The following is a 20,699-nucleotide window of genomic DNA, read 5'->3' on the forward strand; positions in this document are numbered from 1 at the left end:
ACAGAGTCATTTTCAGGCCTAAGAAGGCCCTTGGAGGTAGATTGTTTAACTCAAATTGACTGGTTTACTTTTAATGTCTCTGGAATGCACAGAAGCCTGTAATCATCACCAACAAATCTGAGGCTACCAAGACACCCGCTAGGACCAGAGCATGCAGCGTTACCTGGCTATCAACCAGTCACTGCTGGTTTTGAGTTTTTCGTCTGAAAAAATAAGGGGCAACATCAGGCAAGCACAAGCACTGGAGAATTCAGTTGCTTTCCTCACCTGTGTGATGATTGAGATGGTGCACATACATGTGCCTCATATGCACCTGTGCCATAACCCTAAAAGGCTTCCACACGCTACTCTTCACATTTTTACCATTACCATTAAATAGGACACCCTCCTAAGTGGGTTCCGCTATCGTCACAGTGTGACACAGGAGAAAAAAATATCCATTTTGAAAGCCAAATCACTGGCAGATCTTTTTAACTGTGGGGATAAATCACCCAGTTGTCAAACTACTCAGGCAATTTTTTAAAATTACAGTATCAGTTAAGTAGCCTCATTGTAAAAGGAGTATTTCTCAACTAACCCAGCTGATCTAAGCAGGCCTTGTATGGATGGCAAACACCTTCAGACTCCGTGAACTGACCTTCCTAAGCTTTTCTCCAAAATCACACAGTTGGGAGATTTCCATCCAAAGGGTTATAAACTTAAGAAATCATCTCCTACAGCTTTAATGACTCACTTTGAATTGGACTCCAGAAATGCAGGTTTCCTGAAAATTCATTTAACAAGAAAGGAGTTTGGGTTGTGGGGAAAGACCTGCTTGGGACTTTTTTCATTTTCCCTTTATAGACAGACCATGGTTCTGTGGCACCTCACCATGCAGAACCCCACTATTGGAATGGGGTGGGGCTCATTCCAGGCTCTGCTGGGGCTGCTGCCTAGCCACCCATCTCTGCTCCTTCTCACTGCTGCATGTGTATGCAAAACCAGGTGCTGCCAGGAGGGCACCAAATTAGTTGTGTTTCAGAGCAGTCACCCTTGTAATTAAAACTCAGTGTGGTGCAGACCCCACATGTATTTGCAATGGCACTCTCCTGCCAGGGGAAATAGTCAGGTGTGGTACCCCTACACCTTCTGACAGGGGCTGAGAGGAGTCATTACCAGAAAACTGCTCAAATGTCTAGGATATCTGATGACAAAAGGTGAATTTTAGATGGCTGCAGTGGACAAAGAATTCCTCCCTGAGCAACTCCTCCTACCACAGTCTCACCTCTTTGAGGAACTTTCTGCTTTTCCAGGACTGCTCTCTGATGAGATACCTTGCTTTGGTTCCCTGCACTTATCAGTTATCTCTTTGTTTTCATCCTGAGGTCTCTGTAGTTTTGCAAAGGAATTGTAATGGATTCCTACAATGGTCACTCTAACACATAGGCATACATGTCATGCCCCAAAAGCTATCCAATGTGGCATGTAGTTATTTAGAAATTAGCTGTGTCTACTTTGATTTCACACATTTTCAGGGTTGTAGAGACAACAAAATCCCAACAGTGTTCACGGAGGGATCCTACTCAGGGAACATTGTACTGCAGATAGCAAGGTCTGAGGGTAAATGGAAACAAAGTTAAACAGCATTCTGAATTGAGAAGGCATGAAGCAGCTCCTGTGGCTGTCAGCAAGGGAGAGAACAGGGCAAAACAAAATGAAAATATTGTCTTAAGAAAACATATCAGTTTTATGACAGGTACGCAGTCAGAGAAAGAATTTTAACTCTGATATGCTGCAGTTCACTCAGAAGCTGAAAATCTTCTACCAAGAACATATTTAAGTAAAGGCATCAGTCCTGAGAGAAAGAAGAGCATTCCCAAGTATAATGGCACCTGTGGGTGTTGACCAGCTGCATTGCCCAAGCGACAGACAACCCATCTGTTGAGATTCTGCAGAAATCTCTACCCTTGAAACCACCAGCCCAGCAGAAACTCTTTCAAATAGAGGTGGTAAAAAAAAAAAAAAAAAAAAAAAAAATAGAAAAAGAAACATTTCCCACCTATTTGGCTGAAAAATGAAAAAATACACAGAACATGGCCATTTTGGAGAGAATTTAAATAACACATAAGGGACCTGTTAGCATTTGTAGGCAAAATGAAGGAATCAGAACAGTTATAGACTGAGGCTGAATGGATCTTAAAACACATGTGGCAAACAGCAGTTTCATTGTGGGCTCCTGCTAAAGCAGCCAGTGACTGCAATTGCAGTGTGATACCTGCACAGGAGGAACAGAGGGTTCAAGCAGAAAACACAGCTCCCACCACTGGCGTGTCTTTAGTATGGGAAACATCCCCAAACTGCTGAAAGTTGTTATTCCAACAGTAAAGCCTGTAGAAATGTCAGGAAACCAAAGCTACGGTCACCTGCAGGCAACTGCAGGAAGTTCAACACTACTTTACGATGGCAACAAAATGGACTTTCTGACTCTCCAGATAAGTATTTGCAGGTTAATAGTACAGAATCTCTAAAGTCTTTAATTTGGAGGAAATAAGTGAAGTATTATTTTACCCTCTTTCTTTATAAGTGGAAGAAGTAGGACTGAAAATGGAGTTACAGACAGAATTTTGCAACAGGATTATCACAGGCTACTTAAAAAGGTGAATTTGAGGAAAACCTCAAGGCTTTTAAAGGTGCTTACTGTAGAACTGCTGATTTCCCTGAGCAGCAATAGTGACAAAATAACTTGTAATTACTTGTGACAAGTAATACACACTACTCCTCTCAGCCACGTGGTGATAAGGTCACACTGCCCTCGGTGGAAAACGGCTGGGAGACTTTTGGCAGCATTGACAAAGCATGAAGTGTCTCCAAGCTAGACCATATTACAACTTCAACCCAAACCAGAAATAAACTAAGCTCCTGTACGAGGCAGTGGAGGTATTTCAGGATGGCAATAAAAGCCAGAAAAGCAGAAATTTGCTTCAGAAGAGAGCAATCCCTACATTTTGCAAGAGCACAAAATGTGCCTGTGGAGCCTGTGATTAGCAAACTGTTACATCTGCTGCTGATGCTGGGAGAGCAATTACACACCCCAGCTGCTCATATCCCTTCTTTATCTCTCTCTCATTCCCCCTCTTCCCTCTCTGTTCTGCCTCTTTCACAACTCTCTACATAATATGGTTCTGTAAAAAGAGGCAATTAGGAAAAATTAAAAAAAAAATGCCATAAGGCAAAGAGCAGCACCTCTCTAGAGAAGGAAGGATGGAAAGGCAGGTGAGCAGCATGTCAACACCCTGCCTTATCCAGTTGTACCCACGGCCACCTACTGCAGCACCTCCTAGTAATTCATTCATAAGTTGTGGCTGGATTATTTTGCAGAACCAGGCTGGGGACAGACAAACATTTTGCAGACTGCTCAGCTATTAGAACCAAGAGATGGCATTTACTCATAGCTGCAGTAGGGTGGATGACAAATAGGAACATCATCCAAAATATCTGATCACCTCCAGCAGTGCATAGAAGTGGGTTCTGTCCTGAGCTAACTGCAGTGAATGGATTGCCTTGTTCATGGCTGTACAAAAACAGAATAGGATTGTGCATGTCTAATGGGATTGAAGGGTTGCTCAGTGTTGCCACAAAAATTCCTTCTGTGATACAAGAGATGATATTCTTGCTGCCTGGCAGCTTGCACTTCTATGGGGCCAGCACTGTTTAAAACTATAATCGTGTGGGACTAGAGATGGGAACAAAGATCCTGTTGAGAGAAGCAAGGATTGGTATCTTCACATCTGGATAAATGTGTTCATTGCTATATCACCAGATATTACTGGTGCATTTCAGGTGTAAAACTCTGCAAGGGTGAAATCCCCTCTTTTTTTATTACTTTGCTTTCCTTTTATCTTTAATCACAACTATATAAAACAGATAGATAAATATGTAGATCTAATTCAAATATGGAGACACAAGCAACCCATGTCGCAGTGTCTCATGCACCAGTATTTTGATGAACTTGCTCAGAGATCCTGTTCCTTCCCTCTCACCCAGAGGAGAGTCTGTTTGCCCTAAATGCTGGTACACACTGTCTCCTGCTAAGCTGACAGCTAAGCTCAGCAGTCTCTGCTGAAGGGTATCATTCCATGTTCTGTTACTCCTAATGCAGGGCTGACTTCAAGCCTGTTTTTACTTAAACCTAAGATGACTAAGTGTTTACCAAAGCCATCTGTTGTTCATAGGATAGCTTGGTAATTTTATGATGGCCCTTTTCTAATAAATCACAGAGAGAGGAGGTAATGACAAGCTAACATATGTATGCTATCTCATAAAACAAACAAAATATAAACAACATAATAGCATCATCAGCACAATTCCAGACATGCTCATGCTGGCTTTCCTAAGCCCACATGCTAGGCAAGTTCCTACCAAGTCCACTCAACATCGCCAAGAGTCTGCCTAAACGAAAATGAATCAGTGAGGGAATTACAAATGTAGCTGCTGGAAAAAAGACAGAGACTCCACTTGCTCCTCTCTTTACTGGATCCTTGTCAGTAGGCTGCCTGTGTTTCCATCATGTTCAAGGCCCATTGTCTCTAATTCCAGGTATTTTATAGCCCTGAACTCTCCATGGGGGGCACCTGCATCTCTGCCATCCTGTCTCCCCTCTGACCTGTCATGAGAACAAGCTCCTCCTGTTCTGCTACACCTGTTGGTTCCCACAAACTCACTAGCAAAGCCTGCAAGGTCCTCTCCCTTCTCCAGCCCTGTGTTTCTACTGCAGAGGGCCTTGCACCTACTCCAGTCTCCAGGAGGTGCCAGTTCATTAGCATGCCAGGGCTGATTCAGTTTACATTTATAAATAGTTTAGATGAGTATGTACTTTCACTGAGATAAGTAGGTCTCTACCACAAACTGCAGTGACAGCAGCATTCCAGAGATGACCTGTGGGTCTCCCTCCAATGGGGCTTTTACAACAGATGTTTCCATTGATGTTTTGGAAAGTAAAAGAAGCCCTTAACTCAGATGCTCAAAATAACTAATCTTTTCTTATCAAAGTAATCATATAAAACAAGAAAACTTCTCTCCTTTTGAAACTCCTTTTTTTAAACCAGTCCAGCCTGATGTATAAGAAGGGCCTGTAATGACAATTTTTGTTATCAGTCTTCTCTGGCAAGGAAAGTATTTTTCTCTTCAGTTAATGATGCTCTGGAAACAAGGTTGCACAATTTATATCCTTACATAGCAACAGATCAGTCAGTTGAGCTTTACAAGATGCTCCTCGCTGCTACTCAGCACAGACTGATATTTTTATAGTTTCCTTTGAAGGCTCAAATGCTTCTTGTCTATCTATGAAGTGGGGTTGCCTTAGGGTAACCAAGCTGAAAAGCACATGGTTTGCTGACCAGGCCATTCTGAGTAATATTGGCCGCAGTGCTTTTTTTCTTCAAGATATGCTGTTTTCAGTAACACCTTCACACAATGTTTTTCCTGGTCAAAAACTTTAGAAAAACAAACTCAAGAACTAGTCTTTAAATGATCAAAGGGTAAAGCCTGCATGTGACTTTTTGGGAGAAAAAAAATCAAGCAAAATGGAACAAAATATGAAAAGCAACCTTTTTGGTTGACTGTGTTTAATTAAATACCAACATACTTTGTCAGAAGAAATTCCTTAATTTTCTTCCCCAAAAAAGAATATTTAAACTACCTTACAAAAACTTATTAGAGTCAAGAGAGTCCTTAATGAGATTTTGGTGTCTTTTCATCTGAACTTTAAAGAACATGATGAAACTCTCATTATGGTAACAGAGGCATTTTTTACCCAGGGAAGTTTACACAAGCCACAGCTCCAGTTACAGTAACCCTACCTCAGATCCCAGTTTAGAAGTCCCCTAGTCCTCACCAATGGGGAGAAATACCAGATAGGAAGAGCACAATTAAGATGTTCCTTGAAATAAAGAACAAGCATATGTACATGCCCTGACCCAAGGAGGCTTTTTACCAGTTCCACTAATCTCTAGACCCTGGTGCTCATATCACGACTGCTGCAACTTGATTACCCCAGATAATTATAAATCCAGAAAAGATCATTGTAAAATTCATGGCCAGGACCCAAGACTCCTAAAGTCTGTCAATCTTTTTTATGTTCTTTGTTGTTATGTTTTACAGCTGTGAAGTAAAAATTAGGGGAAAAATGAATGTCTGTATAACAAGTAGATTTTTCTATATTTTTTCCACATAATTTGCTCAGCTTGTTCTTATACTTTTTGCTTTTAGAGCACATTGGCTGTTCTTTCTTAAATGTCAACAAAACAAAAAAGCTGAGCATGTAGCAGAACGTATCCGTAGCTTGCAATGATTCCTGCCAAGATGAAACACAAACCTGGGCTCACCTTTTCATTTTTCTTCTTAAGCAGATCACCAGCTGTTGTCTCCGAGAAAATGTGCATCCTAAAGGGATGTCCAGCTCCTGCCTTGCAAACTTTACGTTTTTTAACATGATGTTTTACACTTGAATTATGAATTATTAATGTTTTCACCCTTTCTACCAGAGGTCCTACAAGTTTCTGTAGTCCAGAAACACTTTGTTCAAGTCCATCTAGCCTTTTAACCTGCTGCTCAGCTTTCTTGTTTATATCAGAAAGAGATTTTTTCATTTTAAGGCAAAGTTTCTTCATTTCATTATTTCTCATTTTTTTGTTTCTTTCCGTCCTTGATCCAGGTTCAGATGTTTCCGCCTTTACCATCTCCATGTCTTTTTCAATGAAACAGATTTCTTGGGAAAAACTGTTAAGCTTCTTAAGGACACTGTCTTGCAGAGTCAACAGTTTATCAATTTTCTCTTCAAGGGAGGCAAACTTCACATCCATGATGTTGAAACTTTCAGATGTGCTGATATCACTTCTCTCAACGTGGAGAATTTGAGGAGGTTCCATTCCATTACCTGGCCCTTGGTTTTGCAAAGTGTTTGGATCAAATCTTTTGGCCAAGTTGTTGACCATAGACGTAGAAGAGCTCTGCCTGCTGGATGTGGTCATTTTGCTAGCTTGGGTATGGGAAGGAAATGCTCTGATGATCAGCTGCTTGAGGACAATATCAGTTGCAAAGGCTTTCCATCCAGGCTGCTCAGATATACAGCCAAGTTTGGCAACTCCAGCTCAACTAATTTATAAACTACTCTCATGTATTTGACTAAAACAGAAGAGACACCCAAATTATTTAGCAGAAAAAAAGCCTTTCATCCATTCTTTTCTTTACATATATATTTAACTATCTATTTCCAAATGAAATGAATATAGAGATGCATATCCTAAATGCACTCAGTTCAGTGACATCAGCCCTAGCAAGGACCAAACTATTTGCACTCCAATGGCATTTGACAGCAAAAAGGCTACAGGACACATGAGAAGTCATTAAGGGTAGTGAGACTTTGGCAGTGGTGTTGCTGCTTTTCAAAAGCCTAGTATGTAATGTGATCCCTGCTCTGAAGAGAATAAGGGTCCTTACAGGGAACTTAAATGTGGCTGCTTGAAATTGCTGTTTTAAGGTAAACTTTTGAGATGAAAATTTCTATTCCTTGAAAAGCCTGTTATGCTAGGCAGGAAGTCAATAGAGTGGTTAAAAAACAAATACATTAAAGAAAATAAAACAAGAAGGAGATGCTGGAATGCAAATATTTTGAAAAAAAAAATAGAGCCCTATCTTATGTCTCAGCTACCACATAGCTACTATATGCACAATTAGTTCCATAGCTAATATCATCATTTTGTTCTGTATTTAGTTCTGTACTTATCAAGACTGTTCTAATTTGTCACAAATTAAGAGGCTTATGTTTTACTATGATCTGGTCATCCAAATACAAAAATAGAACATTTGATAGAGACTCAGCTCTTTTCTTTGTTTGCCTGACAGTAACAGTCTCATGATCAGTGATTAATATTCCTAGCTCAAATAGTACATTTAAGTTTTGCTTTTGCAAAAAAACTTTGTTTCTTTCAGAAAGACAACATTGAACAGAAAAGAAAGTTCATTACTGGGAACAGGTTTCCCCTAAGGGTAGGTCAGAATTCTTGAACATCTTTCATGTTGGTTTGAAAAATAAAAACAGAATTTAAAAGACAGTATAAAACCAGAATTTCTCAAGTCAGCTATACTCCACAGGAGCAAGAAGTAAACCAGTATGGATCAACTTGATGGAGACAGGCTGCCTGTGAAACAAAGAAATAGCACCTTGGACAAATGACTATCATAGATTGGCCACACATAGGTCAGTCTGCACTGCTGCCACATCTTTTATAGAAATAAATGCATGAAGTTGGCCAGCTGGTTGAACAACAGCCAGACTGTTGCTCTGATCAAAGGATCAAGAGCTTCTTTTTGTGATCCCTGTGAACTATTTCTTTTGCCAACCTCAGTTTCTTCATCCTTTAAACAAGGAGCATGAGGGATAATTAGGTAAGGGACATAGTGAGTTCTGAATACGTAACACACTAGATAGTCTTTCAAAATTGCATGGTCTTCTCTTCAATTTTAGGTGGTAAACATGTCTTTTAGAGTCAGTCACAGCTGCAATTTCCAAAAGCTTCCAAAGGCATTCTCCCATAACCATTTGTGACTCAACATTTAGTCAGTGTTGATAAGGATAAGCTAATTCAGGAGCTTCTTCTCTGGTTACTGCAGGTTCATAAGCACATTTGTCACCTTCTGGGATCAGCATGTTACTGCAAGTGAAAGTGAACTGTGTTCATGCATGATCCTAAAATATGGACTGAAATCCCTTCTTTAAATAACAGACATTACCAAGAGGTGGCCATCATGTGTTACTGTGCACAGCATATTCGCTGAGAAGGTTAACTATTTTTAAAAATAGGAAACAGGATTTAAAAAAAACCAAAAGAGTTTAAAGATCTCTATTTCATGAAAAGAATAATAATACAGGATAGCAGTTAAAAAAGAGGAAGTAATAACAAAACAAAGAATATCACATCAGTACCAGCAAAGTAGTTATGTTTGAAGCCCTTTTACTTACTCTGTTCATCTCTGCTAAAAACATGAACTAAACTCTCCTGACAGTTTCATATCTGCAGAAGCCCCTGCTAGACACAAACTTCCAGAAGAAGCACTTGCATGTTGGTTAACTGGCCAGGTTTGAAAAGCCATTTATCTTGGATGAAACATCCTGCAGGAGTTCACGGTCAGCTTCCCCCTGTCCCCTGCCCTCCCTGCACACACAAAAAAAAAGGTTAAAGGTTTATTAGACCTTGCCACCCATTCAGCAAGGACTCCTGGTCTGGGGAATTTCATAGGCAAAGACAGTCAGGCACAAGGATCCTATTCAAAAGGAACACTTTGTTAAAGCAAGAATTTATTAAAAGAAAAAAGAAAAGGACATACAGATAACAATGGTAAAATCATGTGTTCCATTACTCTGCACAGCCACATATGTTAAACATTAAAATCTCTCCTAACAGTTGCCCAGGGAAATACTATGTGAAATACCTCAAACCAGTACTATAAACACTAATAAAAAATTTAAGCTCTGTGAGGGAAGATCCTATTATCAAGTATCATCTATAAAGTACTACTGATTTAATATTTTACCATGACATACACTGAAAGGGTAGAAAGCAAACTATAAAAAATGCTCCATTTTTAAAAGCTTATCAGTATGTTAGCACTACTGTTTGAAGCTGAAGTGGAAGAGAGAACTCCTATGTAGAGGCTTGAAAATAGGAATAAATTCTAGATAATAGAATAGAATAATAGAATAATAGAATAGAATAATAGAAAGAAAACTAACATCAGCTTGCTTTCTAGGCTCAGAAAGCTCATGCTCAGAAAGCTTCTTCACAGCTGGGAATCTGTGATACCTGCCTCTAGGACTGTAAACTGCAAATAACTTTACACATCCAGATGCTTTTCAAGAGTCCAGTAAGAATTAATTACTTAAGGGAAATTGTTCTGTAAAAATAGTGTGATTTAAAGTATTTGAATATTTCCTTCTTAGTGCTGTGAATTATTACTGCTACATTATGAAATTCAATAATACTATATGCAAATAATTTGAGCCATTTATAATAAATACCTGAATTTAGTTTTCCTAGTAACTAAGATAATCTCTTAGAACCTGTACCTATCATTAATGCACAAAATAAGCCCATATAAGAGCATTCTTATTTTTATCTCACAAGTTTTAGTGATGACTGATTACTGGATTTGCACAGCACCAAAGATGCTTAAAAGTCCGTTCGAAATTAGGAGTATGAGCTGCAGGAATATTTACTTTTCTGTAATTGAAAAATTTTCTGTGAATTGAAAACAAAGAAACACAACTGATTGAAATACATTAGAAAGAAAGCAATTCCACTAGTTTTAAAGATGACATGATTCCCCATGTTCCCAATATAGCCTAATACTACAAATCAGAATATTAATACTAGGTCACTTCACCATGGCAGTGACAGTGTCAGCTCAAAGGCTGACACTGAACCCTGGGAATTTTTTGCACACAGGTGTAACAAACACCTGCAAATCAAATGAGAAAATGTATGGTTTTATATTAATAAATCTGCCATACAGATTAATTTCTTCTATACAATTGCTGCCCTGTTGATGATGAATTCTTTTGAGTGGCTTTTACATAAAAGAAAATTAACCTGCAGTTCTCTTTTACTTCAAGATCAGTTGGAAAAGGCCTTAAAGTAACACATACAATTTTCCAAGTGTCATGGTACTGAATATTTGGAAGAAATATCAATGAAGTACCAATGGATACATTGCTGCTACTGTGACTTTCACATTTTTAACATGTCTGTGGACATGATACAATGAGCCTGTAACAGATGCCATAAAACTCTGTACCTTACATAGACATAGTTAAACAGGCTATAGGTGAAGATTCGACAGACCAGAGAAGTAAATTTTTCCTTCTGATTTCTCTCTTGAACTCAAATTTCAGCCAGGGTTTTTTTCTCTGCACACACATATGTGGAAAGCTGGCTAGCTTTAGGAGGTTATCGCAGCATCAAAGCTCTATTAGCTCTCTGCTTCTGAACAGTGATCCTCTAATTCAGAGATGCCCAGACCAAGCTTTTAGCACATTCTGCCCCAGAGCCTGCAAAAGGCAGGAGTGTAGCCACATTTCTCTTCACAGAGAAAAGCAATGCACAATTCATCCCAAGAATATTTCTGGGTTTCACATTCTCTGAACTGCAGAGAAAGAAAAAGCAATTCTTATCTTATTTGCTGTGCCTGTGTTTGTGCCAAAGTAGAATGCAATATGGAGATTGTTTACCCAAAGTGATGGTGTTTTGTTTCCTTGGCCTGTCAGGGCCAAGTGTGTGTGTGTGTCAGGACTGTCAGCTGACAGTCACGAGATGCTGTGCAATTGTGTGCAGTTAAGTGCTTAGCAGATTCAGTTTAGATGTAATGTAATATAGTATAAAATAATACAGTATAATAAAGTAGTTAATTAGCCTTGTAACAAGATTGAGTCAGATGCATCATTCCTCCTTCGTCAGGGGCAAAAATATCCACTATACAGGAGGACCTCAGTTCCACAGTGTTTGGCTCTCAGACTCATAGGCATTGGAGAATAAAACATTTGAAAAAAATCATAGCCACAAAAAATGTAATATTTGTGATTCTTTTAATTTCACATGACAACTTATCAGTCCAAAGAAAGCCTGCTTTCTGCCTAACAAAGTTGTTCACTAAGTTTTGACCAATTCTTGGTCCTCTGATCATACAGCTGAGCTGCTGTCTACCCTGTTTTATCTTATCTTGTTCTGCTGGACCCAAGTTACCAGGAGTTACCCTCTCCCTCCATGTCTTTTTAGACTGAGTCTTCTAAATTAGTTCAGTTCAGTTCTTCATTTTTCCTAACAATTAGAGGTCCAGACAGTGCACCTCATAAATTTATGTCTGCTGGCATCAAACATTATAAACAAAACCACAAGTGGGAATGTTTTACTTGTAGACTCTGATTCCAACTTTTTTGGGCTGTAAGCCATGTATCAGGGTATGGCATATTTTGTGGAAGACTGCTACAACTGAACTTCATCTGGAGAACACGATACACCTTCAAAAATATTGACTTGTTCTAAACAAGGTATCTCCAAAACTCCCATGTCCAGTTTAATATTTTATTGCAATGGAGGATTGGGGTGTTCTTCCCTCAGAAATAACATGGGGCCACCTGCCATGCATGAGTTTGCAGCACGTGTGTGATGCATGCTCCACTTCCAGCCATTCCTCACTCATGTTCTCCTCACATTTCTGTGTCTGTGTCCTGGCAAGGATTGGGTTTACACAAGGAATATATTAAGGGGAGTGGGATGCAGGTATGTGAACAATTAGCTCTGACTGACTTTTTGAGTTTTCCAAAAATACTATCTAAATTTCCCTTGGTGCAACTGAAGTTGATTTCTTCCTGTGCCTGGAATATTCTGTTCTCTTCTCTTTTGCAAATACATTTAATGTATTTGAAGTTTATTATTACACTTCCTTCCCAGTGTTCTCTCAAATATATAGTTACATTGAACACAAAAACATATTACCATTTCCTAGAAGTGATCTGCATTGAGGAAAAAAATGGGGGGATTTTTTCTTGAGTATTTTTCTGGAGAAGTTGCCTTTCTAGATGAAAAGAAATCAAAGATATTCTGTGTTTGTGGATTTTTAATAAATTCATTTGTGAAATTTGTACAAGTTAACATGTTATGCTGTATCTCCCAGAAAACAATGTAAGATTTTGCTTTCCTTAGAAGATATGAACCTTCTTCTCTATTTTAAAAAAAATGTTTAAATCTTTAAAATAAAACCTCAAGACAGAGAAAAGAAAAACTTCATAAACATACAGCAGGTTGCTCTTCAGGACCCTAGATAAAAAAATTATTATCCGTTGTTTTACATTTCAATGAGTTAAAATAAGACTCTTGTAAGATTATCTACAATTTAAAAACAGAAAATCCTTTTCTGCTGATTTCTCATTTATTTTTATTCTTTTAAATGTCTAGTTCATGCCTTATATATCCCTGCCCTACATATCTGGAATGTCCATATTCTTCTTCCCTCCTTAAAATTAATTATCTTCTGCCATCCTGATCACTGTTTCATCTTCAGCATTTATCCTATGGTTGATCTGAATTCACATTATGAAAACCCATTCATAAATTAATAAAGGTCAGGGAATATTCATTATCCTACTTTTATGAAGTTCTAGTTCAAATTAACTCTTCTAATGATCTATCTTCTACAAATTTTAAAAACAAATACCAAACACAACCAATTAACCACTCCTTTTTCTGAAACTCTGATCAAGAGAAATGCAGACTCTGTTCTCGGATTTTCACCAACAATGCACAGTTTGTGGCTGGACTGGCTACAGCACATACCAGAGGAGTTCCAATAGTATCTTTTATAACTGAATCACCAATTGTGTTTTACAGATAAATCATATCTTTGTATTTTTCCCTATTGTGATAGTGGTCATAAATTGTAGACATCCCTAGCAAAAAAGTCTGTCTCCTTTAATCATTTGCAAATAAGGTGTCTTGAACAAGACCCTTATATCATGCACAGAATATTTGTGTAGAAGTCTCAGTAAGATTCATATCTCAGTAAGTCTCAAAGAAGGAACAACTTGAGACTTTGGGGAACAGGAAAGCCACTGTCCCAAATACTCAAAAATTTCTATGTGCTAGTGACAAAGCTGAGAATGCCTGTACACAGTAATGCACGTGAGAGCCAAAGCATGTCTGCTCTTTCTCTAGTGCACAAAAACATCTCCCTGAGAAACAGTATAAACTTACAGCTGCCCAGCTCTGAAACAGATTAGAAAGCAACCATGAAAGCTATGAACCAGATTCAGAAAGTCATGCTGTTTACTGAAAGTTCACAGATGCCCCTGATGGTAGAACAGAAAAACCATTCTCTTCCCTCTGCCCCCATTTCTCCTACCCTTCCCAATCAAAAAAGATCCATCAAGATAGATGAGGAAATTTATCCAAGAGGATGCATTTCTACAATCAGCAGTCATGTTGGACTCCTTCACCATGGGGGCTGAAATAACTGCATGCCTAGGATTAAGTGACATACTGTATCATAAGTGATATACCTTTATGGCTCCTCTGGGGCCTGCCCAAAACACTTGTCTGCAGCTCTGCTCAGGGTCAGAAAAGGAAACAGCTTCATACAGTGCAGGAGCATACAGCAGGAAAAGTCTGGCACTGAACTTCATGAGGTAGGACTAGGGAATTTACTGCTCCACAGGGCTCTCTGCATGTAACTACTCTACGACCTGTTAATTAATTATGAATTCTGACTTCCTTTACTGTAATGACTCTGGTAACTAAGTACCCTGGAATATCCTAGGGATAAATGATGAGAGCAAGCCCCTGAAACAAACTACAGAGATCCCAACACAGTTCAGTGATCAATCTGCAGATGTCTGGTACTGGTCTTTCAGATACACTACCACCTTCAAATTTTGAGCCTCTCTGTAAGCATTTATGTGACCTAGTTTTGCAGAAAAATAAGTGTTAATTGACCTGTACATCCTTCTGTAGAAAATATCTCTGAAGATGAAAATGATAGCAGAAGGCACAATGCATGTTCTTGGGGTGAAATCTCTTGTACCCTGTAACTCTGAAGATCTCCTTCATGTGGAAAAGCATTTTTACAGGAAACATAGTGCAACTGCAAGTTGCATGGTGCAGCATGCAACATTTATCCAGGTGAGGAGCAACTAACTCATACATGGCATCCCAGTGTAATGGGTTTCTTTGGATGAATAAGAACTGCACAGCAGATTAAAAAAATGCCACCAAAATCAGCATCTGTCTGCTTAGCAGCAAAAGTTCAAAGCACTTCACCATCAAAGTGCACAGTGTTCTTTCACTTCTTTGGTCTCCCTCCACTATCATCTCCAGCTGTCAAGATATCACATCAAGAGTCTCACCTTTGCTTAGCTGTCCCCAATTAACTACACTAAAAACAAAACAAACCTCAAAACCCAGAGTTTCTTAAGGCTGAAAAATACTGTGTGATAAATTACCCATTAATAGCCTAAAACTCTATTTCCAGGAAGCCTGTTTAAAGGAAAATTCCTGACTTTCTGAGGCTAAAGCAGAGGTGTCATAACTCTGAAACAGAGCAATGAAAGAAGTACTGTCTCCAGGTGCAGCAGGAGCTATACCTCATTTCATCTGCTGGGTAGACTGGTTAAAATCTTTGGTTTTAGTCCAAAACTTTCTGGCAGCTAGCATCCTGTATTAAAATTTATAAACTACAAAAGGCCTTTTCTTAAAAAAAAGTTAATTCAGGATGGATAGGCTGAAAAGACTTGAAAGGGACAGTCATCAGAAGTGGTTATATGGAAAATTGGATGTAAGTAACACCTTCTGCTTCATCAGAACATACTAAAAATACAGTGAATGCAATTTCAGTGAGAAAGGGAAAGTGTACTGATTAAAAGATCTCTAAAAGTGCTGCAGAGAAGAGTCCCATGTGTGCCTTGGGCTGTCACTCTGTGGTCAGCTGGCTTCACAAGCTAACTCTTACAATGCAGAGGCAATCATCTTCTGATTCCCTCAGAGTTAACTCATGTTCTCTGCTATAAGAATACTCCAAAAGATAACACCAGCAGCCTAGTGAAGATCCCAGTGTGGCAAAGAGGGGACCGTAGTGCTCTTCTGGTGAATGACTACTGATACATTTTCACTCGTGGTGGTTTGTTCCCTGCTGCCTTCTACTGTGAGACCTGCTATGGCAGTGCAGAAGTGGAAAGGAAATTTTATGGATTTTTGCTTATTTGTATCTTTAACATAACACTAAACACTACCCACAACTACTATTAGCTCAATTCTGTATCATACACTTACTGCACCAAAAACCAGGAATTCACTCACTCTGTAAGCAAGCCAGGGTGCTGGTTATTTATCCAAGCAGACTCTGCTGAAGCAAACATTTTTTTACCAGTGTGACTGCAACAAGATTTGGAATTAAACAGACTTTAACTAAGTAAATCAGCATAAAAAGCTGGATGCAGAAAATGCCTTGAATCATCTCTTGAAAATCTAGCACCAGAAAAAGTGAAATAAATGACACATCCATATTAGGCATGGATTTCAGAATCCAGGACTGTGTAGAAGAAAAAAGAAAAAGCACCATAAGATGCATATAGTGGTGACCAGTGTTTTCAGGAAAAGGGCAATTTGAGCTTATTTTATCTCTAGAGTTGGCTAATTCTGGTCAATGTTGATATTTTAACAGATTGTAACTTGACCCTGGCAAGTTTCCATAGCATTAGTTTATGCTTGAGGGATGAAGAATTCAAAGGAAGGGTGTTACCTAAAATTTAACTTCTGATCTATATTAAAAAGCCTTAAAATCCAGGAAGCTAAGTATTAAACTATTTCTCCCCTTTGATCTATTTGTTTTATATCAATACAAATTGCCCATTCTGCTCAATTTCATGACAGACTGAATGGACATGAGGTAAATAAAGGTCACATAAATCTTTTGCCTTGTCTTTCTGTCCTGCCCAGGGTGCACATGCTAATACCATTTTTCACTAGTGGATATTTTCAGCAACAGAAATGCCTTTTAACTACATGTCTTCTTTTTTAGCTATTTTCACCCCTAAATTGTTCATTCCAAAATGAAACATGGCAAGTTCCCAGCCTTACAGCTGAACTTTGAAAGCCATCAAAATCATCACCTATTTTTGTCTCCTTTAAACCCCACATATTTTGACTAAATGATCATTCCAGATGCCTGGCCACCTGGCTGCAAAGATTAGCCACATTCAGTGCCCAATCAAAGACATTCAGCAAATTAAGAATATCAACAGCTGTTAGAGAGACCCTGTGTGTCACTTCTTCAATTTTGCATTACTTGGTGAGTTCTAAAATGTTCTCTGGTAGCTGGTAGGACACTGATATATAAAGCAAGCTGAGATTCACCAAATATCTTATATAATAAAGCTTTTTGATTTTAATTAGTCAGGTGTTGTTCAGCTTGAGAACTTCCAAATAAGAATATCAGTCTTGGCCTTATTGTTCTGAGAAACTTCAAATTAAATGATATCCAAGGATAAAAATTAAAAAGATGTTTTGTGTGTACTAAATATACTCTTATGATCATTTACACAAAATCCTAGGAGAGGACTCTCGCTGCCAAGTGTTTGCCTTTACTAGCAGAGAAGGACTTTCCTGGCAGATGCAAGGAGTTTGAGCAGAATTTACCTTGCAGATGCTTCTTTCACATTCAAAACCCACAGTGGCCCTGGCAAATGCATCCCTGAGCACTGCTATTTTTTCTTCCCATGCTTTCACTTCTGTCTGTGACACCTTTCAGGCATTCTAGGGTAAGTAAAGAACCTGTTTAAATGGAGAAGAGTGAGTATCACAGGGAAGGATGCACTAAATAAGAAGAAACAAAAGTTCTGAAAGTCAAGTTGTTGTAAACAGGTTTCTGTTTACCATCCAGAAGGTCCCCAGAAAAATAGTATGCTTCCAGATGTTAAGACAGTCCCTAAGAATTGGGGGAGAAACTCTGAGGCTGCACATTTGCCATTTTTCAACTTCAAGTGCTTTTCTTGGGAAGCAGTGTTCCCTAAGGCAGGCCAGAAATAAAGTAACAGCTGTGTCATTCAGGAAAGAAGAGCTAAGGTTTTAATTTGTGGTGATGCTGCAGGAAAACTGCTTTCAAAGGTCAGTTTGGACATCTGATGAGCACAGTGACCCAAAGCAAACAGAGCTGGATCACAGTGCCCGCAACTGAAATGCTATTTCCCCACCTTAATGTACAGGTTAAGTAAAATAATGTAAGAATTAAAGCACTTGGCCTTTGGGCCAACTAGCTAAGCAAAACCAGCACTTCCTTTGGCCAGCTGTAGCTTTTCCCAGACAGAAGTTTCTTTTCACAGAAGTTTTATCAACGTGTAACACTGGATAAGTCTGCTGTTTGAGTAAATAATAAAGTACACCAGTGCTACAGAACCTGGCTAATTAAACAGAAGATGGTATTACTCATTTATTAACGTTCCTGAATATTAATGTGTTTCAGCCTGTGAATACTGAGGAAATATTTGTTTTTTCTTTTTAGGAAAAAAAATATTTTATTAGTTCTGTGCTGCCTGATGAGAAGCCTCATCTTCCTACCACATTGTATCACTTCCACACTTGCAGTCCTACCTCTTAAATCCCTGATTTCATGCAACTATCAGAGTTTAGTCTTTTTTCTTCCAGAAAGTCCGATGCAGTCTTTCATTAGACTTTCAAGAGCTCAGTAGTCAGATTATTAAGCTAGAGTCCAAAACGAAAGCCTTGTGTTAACAGAATGGCTTAAGTTAGATCACAAGTGCTGAGGGCCAGATATTTTCTCTCAGTGAGTTCAGAAGAACCAAACCAATGAACTCACCCTGTCTACTGAAGCTCAGCAGTTGTATTGCTTCTTTGCCAAAATGCACACATTGTGCTTTTCTGTTGACACCTGCTCCAAATTAAAACTCTCTCACAGTGCACACCTGCAGGCCACCAAAGTGGAGGCTTTAAGCCTTTGCTTGGTCCTTGCTGTGGGATTTACAATTAGTTTTATGAGGACAATTTTAAGCTACAGACACCAGAACTGAAGTATGAACCATTTAGGAGGTCCCATGTATGCAGGTGGTCAGAACAGGTGCAAGGTAACCTTTGCTGACAGAAGCCATGTTTCAGTGTTTCACCGTCTGATGTCATCAGGTGCATCCAGAAGCATTTCTGACTGCTCTTTGAAAAGCCTTTGGGGAGAAGCTCTGCTTACTGTTCATACTTACTTGTATGAACTTCTGAATTCTAAAGCCTTCTGGAGTGTTCAGGTGGAAACAACAGTACTGCTGTGTGACAGGAGTGGGAACCCTTCAGAAGAAGAAAGGAGCATTCTGAACAATTCATGCAGGACACCAGCCACGTGTACTGGTAAACAGGCCTGGCTTCTTGGTGAAGCAGATGCTCAGAGCAGTGCTCTCCTAGAAACTTGACCTGACCAGCAAAAAGAAAGACAGGTGAGAACTTTGTACCCTTATTTTTCCCCACTTGCTCCATGTAGTTGCCCATTTACTATGTGGATTTCTTATGCTATCTGAGAACACAAAAGGGGTGATGATGTTTAGACAGCACAGTTTTCTTGCACCTGTAACTTCCCCACTTCTGCATAAGAGACGCGCTATAGGCTCTCTAAATTTGAATGGTTAAAATGCAAAGAAACACCAGCCAGAAAAGTTTGGGCTCTTGCTGAGTTGCACAATTGACCATGGTGAACATCCTATGTTACATAAGAGTATAATAGTTAATAAACCTCACAAATAGGAAACTCTGACTTGAAAATACAGCAGGAGTAAGAAACGCAATACCTATGCAATACAAGAAAACTAACATTTCCTAGGAGCCAGACCTATTGCAGTTACTGAAGTGTTTTCAGGCTAATTTGTTACGGATTTTTGTATTGAAAAAAAGGAAACATAATATTGCTTAGAATAGGTTTGTTGTATTTATGTTAATGAAAGATCAGATCTGGATTCCTGAGTGTCTAGTGACTGCTTCTGGGACAGGGAAACACGAGAAGAGCAGTCATGTTATGAAACAAACTCTCCTCTTACCTCAAAGTCACTTTCCTCTCTTCTCCTGACCTATCCTCATCTGTTCCCTGCTTCTATTTACAGAACTCCATTAACGTTACACACTCTAATTTGATCACAAGTTTTTGGGTTCCATACAGAAACTCCCTGGCCAATTTCCATGGCCTCTACACCATGGAAGGGCAGACCGAAATATAAAAATGGTCCTTTCTCATTTAATGCAACTGATGAAAGCCTATGTTATGGGCCTTTTTACCTGTTAAACTCTGTAATATTTTTGGGATCACAGATACAAGTATCATCCTTTCTCTCTCCTATTTGAAGGGAAAGCAGAGATAGATAAAGCCCTACTGATACCCTATGTGGCTTTCCTCTTCTCCTCAGCAGGATAGCCAGCTATTACACGGGTTAAAGCTGAGTATAAACACAAGGAAAATGAAGTTACAGAACCTCTAAACTCCATAACATAACTATAGTAATCTAAAAGATGTTTAGCCTATGTTTAGCATTTTGTACAGTCAAGGCAGAGAAAAGGTGAGCAATGTCCAAGGACAGTTCAACCCCAGATTACGATGGAGGACAAATGGAAAATGGCCTAGGTGGTATTGCTCTCCTTCCTGACTTAAGGGGGAGACCTGCTACTGTTTCAAAGACTAGGGGCAGAGAAGACTAATCTCCTCTTTTGTCCTCACTTCCACAAAGCTTAGAAAACTGTCTGTCATCGCAGGAACTTGAATCATGGCTTTCAGCATTGTTTAAGTTTTGTCTGTCCCTATCCTGGGCAAGACCAGCCTTGTAACCTTCCTTCTACTGCACTGTTGTGTTGGGCTCTAATGAGAGAGCACAAAGAAACAGAACAGTCACTCTGAGTTCTCATCTCAGAACATCAAATAGTGGGGGTTTGATTTGGTGAGAAGATTGGGCAGATGGTATTTTTATCGTGACTTCTATCATGTAACTCATGAATGTTGCTTGGAAAAATGTCATTGGCGGGAATCATGGATTAACTCTTTTCCTAAGGGTAGGAAATACATGAGAACTGATCAGAAACCAAACATTAATTCATCACTTTGCCCACACAATAAAGAGCAGCACTCCAAAAAGGATTGCT

General features: G+C 39.1%; 1 protein-coding gene across 4 annotated transcripts in view; it reads right to left on the reverse strand.

Moving 5' to 3' along the window:
• The window catches only part of MYLK4 (myosin light chain kinase family member 4), an 81,819-nt gene that overhangs the window by 25,896 nt on the left and 35,224 nt on the right, over positions 1–20,699 (reverse strand). Inside the window, exon 1 of one of the 4 annotated variants that reach the window (XR_012581079.1) lies at positions 6,363–7,402. The exons of 2 other annotated variants lie outside the window; for them this stretch is intronic. Coding sequence is in view for 1 of the 2 variants with exons in the window: in XM_005481684.3 (XP_005481741.1) it covers positions 6,363–7,007 (645 nt within the window). In the remaining variant the exon portion in view is untranslated. Of the gene's footprint in view, positions 1–6,362; positions 7,403–20,699 lie in introns of those variants that run through there. One more of the 4 variants, XM_005481684.3, reaches the window with a different exon arrangement.

This window comes from Zonotrichia albicollis, chromosome 1, assembly GCF_047830755.1.
Source record: "Zonotrichia albicollis isolate bZonAlb1 chromosome 1, bZonAlb1.hap1, whole genome shotgun sequence".
In the NCBI taxonomy this organism is placed as follows: domain Eukaryota; kingdom Metazoa; phylum Chordata; class Aves; order Passeriformes; family Passerellidae; genus Zonotrichia; species Zonotrichia albicollis.